The sequence below is a fragment of the Colobus angolensis genome, unplaced genomic scaffold (assembly GCF_000951035.1).
Source record: "Colobus angolensis palliatus isolate OR3802 unplaced genomic scaffold, Cang.pa_1.0 Scaffold92, whole genome shotgun sequence".
Classification (NCBI taxonomy): Eukaryota; Metazoa; Chordata; class Mammalia; order Primates; family Cercopithecidae; genus Colobus; species Colobus angolensis.
The window spans coordinates 3,052,722-3,062,964 of record NW_012123154.1 but is presented as its reverse complement, the minus strand read 5'-3'; the positions used below and the strand labels follow the sequence as shown (position 1 = coordinate 3,062,964).

General features: G+C 45.1%; 1 protein-coding gene across 1 annotated transcript in view; it reads right to left on the bottom strand.

Moving 5' to 3' along the window:
- Positions 1-174: 174 nt before the first annotated feature.
- OTOA (otoancorin) overlaps positions 175-10,243 on the bottom strand; it is an 83,808-nt gene continuing 73,739 nt past the window's right edge. The window contains exons 23-27 of the mRNA XM_011931967.1: positions 8,610-8,752; positions 8,159-8,295; positions 7,539-7,636; positions 3,632-3,827; positions 175-434 (exon numbers count right to left, since the gene is read on the bottom strand). Of these exons, the coding sequence (XP_011787357.1) occupies positions 364-434; positions 3,632-3,827; positions 7,539-7,636; positions 8,159-8,295; positions 8,610-8,752 (645 nt within the window). The 3' untranslated portion in view covers positions 175-363. The remainder of the gene's footprint in view (positions 435-3,631; positions 3,828-7,538; positions 7,637-8,158; positions 8,296-8,609; positions 8,753-10,243) is intronic.

Below are 10,243 nucleotides of genomic sequence, written 5' to 3'. Positions count from 1 at the left end.
AGTATAACTGGATTGTTTGTAACACAAAGGATAAAGGTTTGAGGTGATGGATACCCCATTTTACATGATGTGATTATTACACACCGCATGCCTGTATTAAAACATCTCATGTACCCCATACATATATATACCTACTATGTACTCATGAAAATTAAAATTTAAAAAAATTAAAAATAATTTGCAAGATCATTTTTAATAATTATTTTTCATTTTGGATGCATTTTCACCATCATGGCCCCGGGGTCTCCCTGCGCTAGATGAGGGTCTGGATCCAGGGAAGGGTCTCCCACCGTCTGAAGCATCGTGTCTCTACACGCATTGGCCAGCTGCTTGGGGCAACACAGGACGATGCGCTCAGGCCACTCACCACAGGAGCTTGGCCATTAGAACCAGCAGAGGACAGCCAAGCCAAAGACCCCATGACAGGGGAGCTCCTAAAAGCAAACACAAAGTAAGAGTACACATGATGTCCCAGCAGCAAGCAGAAGGTGGACACGTCTTGTCCAACTCCCCAAGTCTCTCTCTGGGACCACTTGATGCAGAGCCTTGATTTGTTCATCTCTTAAATGGGAACAATGACCCTTAAAGAGGAGGAGAGGTGGGGAAGTGAGAATTAAATGAGATTGTGTCAGTCAGCATGTACTAGGGAGCTTGTTAAAAACACCAATTCCAGGATCCTCTGGAGATTCTGACTTAGCAAGTCTGCCAGGAGGCCCGGGAATTTGTATTTTAAGCATCTCTCCCAAGTGATTCTGATAATTAAGCAAGTTTAGGAAACAAAAGATTAGGGCTCTGGTCCATAGGAAGGATTCACCCAATGGCAGCCCTCACTTAGGCTTTTGGGGTGAATGAAGGAGGGGCATCCAGGATCTTGCCCAGCCAGGGACAGGCAGAGGACATCTTTGTAAGGCACCTTCATCACTTTCTGACACTGTTGTTTCAAGGGAAAACCCGTCACACCTTTCTGCAGGGGATTTGACAACATCCACTAAAAAAAAAAAAATTCAGATAGAGTCTCGCTCTGTCACCCAGGATGGAGTGCAATGGCACCATCTCGGCTCACTGTAGCCTCTGCCTCCCAGATTCAAGCGATTTCCCTGCCTCAGCTTCCCTAGTAACTGGGACTAAGGCACGTGCCACCACACCTGGCTAATTTTTGCATTTTTAGTAGAGACGGGGTTTCACCATGTTGGCCAGCCTCATCTCAAATTTCTGACCCCAAGTTATCCGCCTGCCTCGGCCTCCCAAAGTACTGAGATTACAGGCGTGAGCTGCCACACCCGACCAACATCCATCAAAATTATAAATGCAGACCCTGTGATCTAGCAATCTCACTTTGAAGAGTTTATCCTACAGACATATTTGCACAGATGCAAATCATATCAGGTCAGGAACTGCAGCATTATTCATAACAGCAAAAAAAAAAAAAAAAAAAGAAGCAACTGAAAGGTCCATCTACAGACCTCTGCTTGAATACAGTTATGGCATAGCCATAAAACCAACAATGGCACAGCTCCTGTGCACAGATACAGAATTTCCTCCAAAGTATATTGTTAGGTGAAAAATGCAAGGTGCAGAACAAGGTGTATAATAAGCTTTTGTGAAAAGTGCAGAGATCATCTATATTTGATTTGCTGTGTATGCATAGAATATCTCTGGACAAATACACAAGAAGCTGGTAACATTGGTTGCCTCTGGAGAGGGAACTGGGTGGCTAGGGGACCCAGGATGGAGGAAAAGGTTTCACTACGTGCCTTTCAGACTTTATATATTTGGAACCCTGTGCATTATCCATTGCACATATTATCTATTCGTGCAAAACGCTATAACATTTACAAATAACTTTTAAATACATGCATATCATATTTCAATGAAAATTTTGTTGTTGTTGTTGTTGTTTGTTTGAGATGGAATTTTGCTCTTTTGCCCAGGCTGGAGTGAACTGGCAGGATCTCAGCTCGCTGCAACCTCCGCCCCGAGTGTTCAAGCAATTCTCCTGCCTCAACCTCCGGAGTAGCTGGGATTATAGGTGACCACGACCAGACCCAGCTAATTTTTGTATTTGTAGTAGAGACAGGGTTTCGCCATGTTGGCCAAGCTGGTCTCAAACTCCTGACCTCAGGTGATCCACCCACCTCGGCCTCCCAAAGTGCTAGGATTACGGGCATGAGCCAACGTGACAAGCCTCAACGAAAAGTATTTTAAAGTAATATAATTCATCAAAAGGCATGGTTCGTGTTTACAAGTGCCACCTCTGGCCACTTGTGGCTGCAGAAATGGGGAATACCCCAATTCACCATCCCTGTGTGAAGGCAGGGTAGGGAGACATTCAAGTCAGGAAAAGGTGGAGTGGAGGTTTTAGTCAAGCACCAAGTCCTCTCTTTTCTCTGGGCACTTGTCCATGCCGGTACCTACTCCTGGGACACTGTCCACCTCGCTAAGTCCATCTTCTTCTCACCTGGTGTCTCACCTGAGACATCACTGATTTTAGGAGGTTTCCTGACCCATGTGTGTTCCCTGTGTGCTCCCCATCTCAGCACCCAGCAACTGCCTCATGCTCACCAGGACACGTGTCTTCCCTCCCCGCCAGGCTGCACTGAGAGCTCAGTGAGGGCAGGGGACATCTCTGGCTTGTTAGAAGCTATCTCCCCAGAGCATGGTCCAAATGTGGTGTTAAGAACAGAAGGCATCACAAAGAAGTGAGAAAGTGAAGGGGAAAGGGGGAGAGCTGTAAGAAAGGCATGGGGGAGAAAAAGGAAAGAAGGCCGTGTTCCCAGGATCCAATGCCACTTCCTGGGGAGGCTTCTCTATCTTAGCTCAGCCCTTAGTCACTATCACCCTCCCTGGTCTTGTCAGATTTGAAATATCTTCTTCATTTACAAGAGGGCCTTATCTATCTTGCTCACCTCTGTATTCCCAGCCCCTACAGCAGACTTGGAACATAGTAGGTGCCCAGTAAACATGGATTGAATTAGTTAATATTGGACAGGCCAGGCTTGGTGGCTCACACCTGTAATCCCAGCACTTTGGGAGGTTGAGGTGGGCAGATCACCTGAGGTCGGGAGTTCAAGACCAGCCTGGCCAACATGATGAAACCCCATCTCTACTAAAAATGAAAAAATTAACCAGGTGTGTGGCACACACCTGTAATCCTAGCTACTTGGGAGGCTGAGGTGGGAGGATCTCTTGAGCCTGGGAGGTGGAGGTTGCAGTGAGCCGAGATCGCGGCACTGCACTCCAGCCTGGGCGACAGGGTGAGACTCTCAGTCAAAATAATAATAATAATAATAATAGTTAATTATTATTGGATAGTGAGGAGGGAGTTTGCAAAGGAGCTGCTAAGATGAATGTAGTCCTGAGATTCTGATGGGATTCGTTCTGGGTAGGGGCCGGGGAACTGGAAGATTTTTAATGCCCCCCACCCAAGTGCAGCCATAGTTGAGAATCATTAATCCTCAAACTTGGTAGGGAAGCTTGATAGGAACTTTGGATTTTTCACTGAGGGCAGAATCCCCAGTGACTGTCAGAGCCCCCGCTCTGAATCTTAAGAATCTTCCCACCCTAGGCCTGACAGGGAGGACAGGGAAGGAAAGTGAGGCTGGTACACGGGGCAGAGGGCGGCTCTGCTCACCTGCAGGAGAACGCGAGGATGAGGTCCTAGTGGGACCGGCGCTAGCGGGCGCGTCCTGCCAGGAGTGAGTCTTGGCGCCGTCTAGCGCCTGCTGGAGGCTCTGCAGCTGCAGTGGACTGAGCCGCCGGCGCTGGGTGTGGGTCACCGCCGCGGCGTTCTCCGGGCCCAGGGAGGCGATCTGCTCAGCGGACAGCTCCTGCGGGAGGCAAAGGGGCAGCACCTTCACACGGGGCCCCTCCCCGGATTTCCCACACCTCGGGCGTTCGGCACAGGATGCGCACAACTTTGTCATCCCCTTATGTGTATCATGTGTGGTCCTCTTTAAGATGTTTCCTTAAAATTAGATCACTCTTGCACTACCAAAATAAATGCATTTAAAAATAGAAATTTTAAAATGGAAATTTCCAAAAACGGAAAGCCGCAGATACTTGCCATAAGCAAGCATTAAATAGGAGCCGCAAAACAAAGATAAAACAATATTGTTGAATCCTAGCTAGATTTGTCCGCCAACAATATCTGAACCCCTGGCCTCTTAAAAAAAAAAGAGAGAGAGAGAGAATATAAAATGTACTATATAGGTGTTAAATTGACACTTCTTCCTTGAGGTAATTAGAAGTACTAACGGAGAGTTGAAAAGGGAGGCATGATTTCCTCCCTATGTGGCGATGTTGTTTAATGCAATGCAAGACAGCTTCCCAGTGCTTCAAGTCTTCCGCCTCCTGAAACACTGATGTGGAGGGGGAAACACAAGTCTTAAAGACCAGAGGCCTGAATTTGAGCCCCTGCTCTGCCACATGCTTGCTGTGTCACCTTGGAAAAATTACACAGCCTCCCTGGGCTTTGGGGATAAATGTGAGACAGCATAGAGAACTCATCTCCTCTGCTGACTGATTCTGATCCTTTGGTTTGACTGCCTGAGCACCATGTGATGAGCTCTGTGAGGGCTCTGCGGAGGCAAAATGCAGTCATCTATTGGTGATATCTGCCATGGACAACATGAGTAGGAAATTCTGCTGGCCAGACTATGTCTTCAAAGACTGTGAAGAAGGTGTCTTCTGAAGTCACTTTCAGATCAAAGGATTTGGTGACTCATTCCAATGGGACTGGAATACGTTGGGATGGCAGGATGCTGCTCTTGTAAAGTGGACTGTACATAATCATGTTTATTTTCTAAAGACCCTGAACAATCTGGGAAAGATGCTTATGTTCCCTTATCCCTTCCTCTCCTGTCAGTCACCCTCTCCTCCTCTTTTGTCCAGGTAGATACTTCCCTGGAATCATATCCCTCTGTGTAAAGCCCTTCCAGGCACCCCATTCCAGAACACAGTTCAGGCTCCTGGAAAAAACTCTGCCCACCTCTCCAGCCTCACACCTGGCATTCTTCACTCCAGGAGAGTGAGTGCCAATATTTACAGTTCCCGAGAGGCAGCACCTTTCTGTGCACCTCCTTCTGCCTGGCACACTGTTTCTTCTTCAGCACTGGCTGTCCTCAAAGATTCAGCATCTGGTCGATCAAGTGCCGTGGCTCATGCCTACCATCCCAGCACTTTAGGAGGCTGAGGCAGAATGATTAACAGGCCCAGGAGTTCGAGACCAGCCTGAGCAACACAATGAGACCCCCATCTCTACAAAAAGTTTTTTTTAATTAGCCAAGTGTGTAGTCCTAGTTACTTAGGCTGACGTGAGAGGATTGCTTGAGCCCAGAGGATCAAGGGTGCAGTGAGCCATCATTGTGCCACTGCACACCCTGAGCAACAGAGTAAGACTTTGTCTGAAAAAAATTAAAATTCAGTATCACCTCCTCTCCTCTCACTCTACACACACACACACACACACACACACACACACACACACACACGGTAGGGTGGGCACATAGGTGCTTTTTTGGCTTGCATATACCATTAACACAGAGTCTGTATTCTAAAAATTATCTCTTTTATCAATGTTGCTGACTTGCGACCCACAGGCCAGATTGAATCTCTAGGCCTGCAGCACTGTGTTTTCAAAAATAAATTCAGATTGGCTGCCAACATTTAATTATCAAGCGATTCCATATGAAAATGAAGATTTCTGACTTCTTGAAAAAAGTAAAAAGGAAAATTCAGCAATCCTGGGCCCACGTGGCCACACTGCATGAATGTGCTAGGGATGAGAAGCAGCCTCCACATTTAGACAGGGCTCTCCAGTTCACTTCGGTCTCTACCCAGCCTACTGCACCTTGTGTTACCTTTCAGGCCCCTGAAGGCACTGTGTGATAACCCCTTCACCTGTGCATCCTTAGGTGCACCTACCCTGGAGCCTGTCACAATGTAGGTGATCGGTAGGGATTTCTGGAATAGATAAATACCTGTACAAAGAAGCAGCACAACAGCACTCCAAACAAGACCAAGAGAAAGCGCTTAGCAAAATGCCAGCATCCAAGACCAGGCTGCTTGTCCCATGCAGAGTGCCCCAGAGGGGAAACAGGTATTTGCTCAATGGCCTTAAGGACAGCTATTTATTGCCCTCAAACAGCTATTATGCCTGCAATGTGCTCACAACTGTCCGAGGTGCTGAACTGATTGAAGGTCGGCTATCTTTCTTGAAATGAACAAGTGATGTGGCACCAGGGGAGTTTGTTGAGCCTGATTTGTGTGTTTTATCCAGAAGTGGTGGACAAAATGTATTCCCACATTACCAAGCAAACAGGAACACCAGGGTCACAGCCTCCTCATCAGAGCAGACTATTCCCACCAAATACTCCCCTAATCTTGTATACAGACAGAAAAAAAAAAGGACCTGTCATTAGATACCCTGCTTCCCTTACTTCAATTGATCCAATTCCACCCTCTCAATTTTTTCCATAGCAGTTTTTCACCTGTCCTCTTGTGATTTTCCTAATATTTTTCTTTAAATCAACTAAAAATATATAGAGAGAGAAAAAAAAAAAAATATATATATATATATGTATATATACACAGAGAGAAAGAGAGAGAGATGGAGTTTCGCTCTTGTTGCCCAGGCTGGAGTGCAATGGTGTAGTCTCGGCTCACTGCAACCTCTGTCTCCCGGGTTCAAGCAATTCTCCTGCCTCAGCCTCCCAAGTAGCTGGGATTACAGGCATCCACCACCACACCCAGTTAACTTTGTATTTTTCATAGAGATGGGGTTTCACCATGTTGGCCAGGCTGGTCTTGAACTCCTGACCTCAGGTGATTGGCCTGTCTCAGCCTCCCAAAGTGTTGGGATTACAGGCGTGAGCCACCATGCCTGACCTAAATCAACTAAAATATTTTTATTTAATTGTATTTTAAAAGGAAATATTACAAAGGTCCACAATCCCTCATCTGCAATTCTGAAGTCCAAAAATAATCTGAAAACTGAAAGTTTTCCCCCAAAGTTTAAGTCAAACTTATTTATCAGCAAAACTTGACCTGAAGTGATGTGAGGCTATTTATTTATAATCTCTATTTATTCCAATTACTGTGGCTTCTCACAGATTTCTTCACAGAAATATTAATGTGTTTGCTTACAAGGTGCTTCCCCAGGCACTGCTGGGGGTATGAAGTTACATACAGTAAATGTACAGGATAATCTTTTTAAAATCTGAGAAATTCTGAATTCTGAACTATATCTGTCCCCAAGGGTTTTCGTAAGGGTTTATGAACCTCATACCACCATAAATAGAAAATCAGTACCACCTGCTAGAAGAAGAGAAGGTGACCATAAAAATAAATACAATTAAAACACATATGTAATTTTAAGAAAAAATGTTTTTTAAAAACACCTAAACTTATATAGATCTCCTCTGACACCATCAGCAGAGTCTGGCCACAAGTCTCTAAATTCTAAGGCCCATCATCCGTTTCCCTGTGTGATTTGAAATGGGGTCAAGTTCCCCTTTCTCCTTGAAGAACTGAGCACCTACTTTGAATATCTCATCAGGAAGGCATTTTATTGCTGATGGCTGGAAATATGGCATCAAATCCTTGTCAAGCATCCGGAGCTCTGCCTTAGTTAATCCAGCTGGGGAGAAAAAGGAATCACAGGGGTTTAGTTCAAGCCATCAGAACTCCGCTTGTTTTATTAATGGTGCTTCATAATGCTCAGATCTGAGTGTTCTAGGCAAGCATCATTTCTTACAAAAGGCCCTGGAAATCACACTGGGGAATCAAGTTCCTTCATCAACTCAGAAAAAAAAAAATGTGGGTCACATTAGCCCTGATTGGCCTCCTACAGTGAAACGCATGCCCAGAAGGAACTTCAATTTACACACTTTCAAATTTTGTATAAAACTACTTAGGGGCCAATTAAATCACATTCTAAACTGGTGGTTTTCCAAACTTTAGTGTACACAAGAATCTCCAAGAGAGCTTGATTTAAAAGCAGATTTGCAGACTCACCCTCTGCAACTTCAAATCATGAAATATAGGTTCTACTGTAACGCCACTGATGTTTGCTACACGTGGCCAAGGATCATGTTTTATTTTGTGTTCCCACATTTAAGTTTGGAAAGGGAGAGAAAGGCATGCTCAGGGTGAGTCTTACCTGCAATGGTCCCAAGCTCCTGCAAGACAGAACTGGTCCACTCAGTGGGATCCCCAAACACGACTTCAGCCTTCCTCTTAAACTCAGCCAAGACATGCGTGCTGCAGAGCAGGGTCCCAATTCTGGCCACTACCACCCTGGTAGTGGTTAAAGAGGGAGGGATATAATCTGAGTTTGGACTCTTCAGCCAAAAACAAACAAACAAACACACTACACACACACACACACACACGCAATGTGCAGAAGTTAGGTAGGCTCAGCAGGCAGAGCAGATCCAGCTTATCCCATTAGCCCAGTGGGATTTTAGCCCAGAAAGGTGCCAAGTGTCAGGAGGTGGAATACCTAGATGGATGGATGGATGGATGGATGGATGGATGGATGGATGGATGGATGGATGGATGGATGGGTGGATTAACCCATTTGCCATTTTGCACATTCATATTTTAGTTACCTGAATTCTGAGATCTTTATAAGTGGGATTTCAGTTATGTTTATAGCACACAGGGTTGCACCAAGTCCTACCAAATGAAAGCTCTTCAGGTCCTGGATATTGTATCCTGAGTCATCCAGGAACCCTTGCAAAATAGATTCAGCCTAAAAAAAAAATAGTAAAAATAAAAGATAAACTATCCAAGAATGATCGAGGTCCCCAGGCCTGAGGGGATAAATAAGCTGTTGCTGTAGTCTCCTGAATGATCTCCCCTCCTACTCCTCAGGAATCCCCACTCCAAACCATCCTGGCCTCTGCATCCAAGTTAATGTCCTTAAGATGCTACTTCAACTGAGCATGTCCCCTACTGTGGAGGTGTCTTCAGGCAATGAATCTCTTATATCCTTCACCAATATTAAAGGCACTTGTGTCCTGTGTCTGTGTCTGCTGCTTAGTTCCTTCAGTCACTCTTATGACCTTCAGACAGTTTGGACATACAACTTCTTCTGCATCAAGATCCAAACTTTTCCAGCATCTTTTTCCACAATGTTTCTTTTTCTTTTCTTTTTTTTTTCTTTTTTTGGAGACGGAGTCTTGCTCTGTCACCCAGACTGGAGTGCAGTGGCACACTCTCAGCTCACGCAAACTCCGCCTCCCCAGGTTCAAGCAATTCTCGTGTTTCAGCCACCCAAGTAGCTAGAATTACAGGTGCACATCACCACATCTGGCTTTTTGTATTTTTTGTAGAGACAGTGTTTCACCATGTTGCCCAGGCTGGTCTCGAACTCCTGACCTTGAGTGATCTACCCACCTCGAGATCCCAAAGTGCTGGAATTACAAGCATGAGCCACCACACCTGGCCTTTCCACAGCCTCACAACAAAACCTTATAATTTCCTGTCTCTTTGCCTTTGTTCAAACCCGTCCTTTCATCTGAAATGCCCTTCTGACTTCCAAGTGCAGTCATCCTTTTTTTTTTGGTGGGGGGAGGGGCAGTGTCAACTCAAATGTCACCTTCTTCATGACGTTTCAGCCAGAATGATTTTTTCTTCCTCTATGGTCCTACAGAAATATGTTTACCCCTTCAATTCCAATGTTTACTCTTCAATTCCAGAGAGTAACACACAAAATGCTCTGGTGTTAAAATATTTTAAACTAAGCCTTGATTTAAGGGCGCTGATGCATAGGTCTCCATAATTCTAGCAGTGGCTATTCATCATTCATGACTTCCTCTGGAGAACCACCTCTCTTGTATTCCTACTTCATGTGGTTCAGTCAAAGCTAACTGCACCGAGTTCCAGGAGTGATGAAATTCAATTCATACCTTAGCCTAGCTGCAGTCACTGGTTCTGGATTGGACATGTGATTTAACCAGAGTCAACCAGAACCAAATTTTAAATGGAGCATTAGGAGATGAGCTTTCTTTACTCTGGACTTGAACTTAGAAGGATATACACAAGGATCTGCTGGAACCTACCACATGCAGGAATAGAGCCTGTCTCTCAAAGAAAAGCAAAGTTCAAAAACATGATAAGAAACAGATTCCCACCAAGAGTGTTGAAGATCCTGGATCCAGCTGTACCTGAACACTACCCCTGAACTTTCCAGTTACAGGAATCAATAAATTCCTTTTTTTTTTTTTTTTTTTGAGACAAG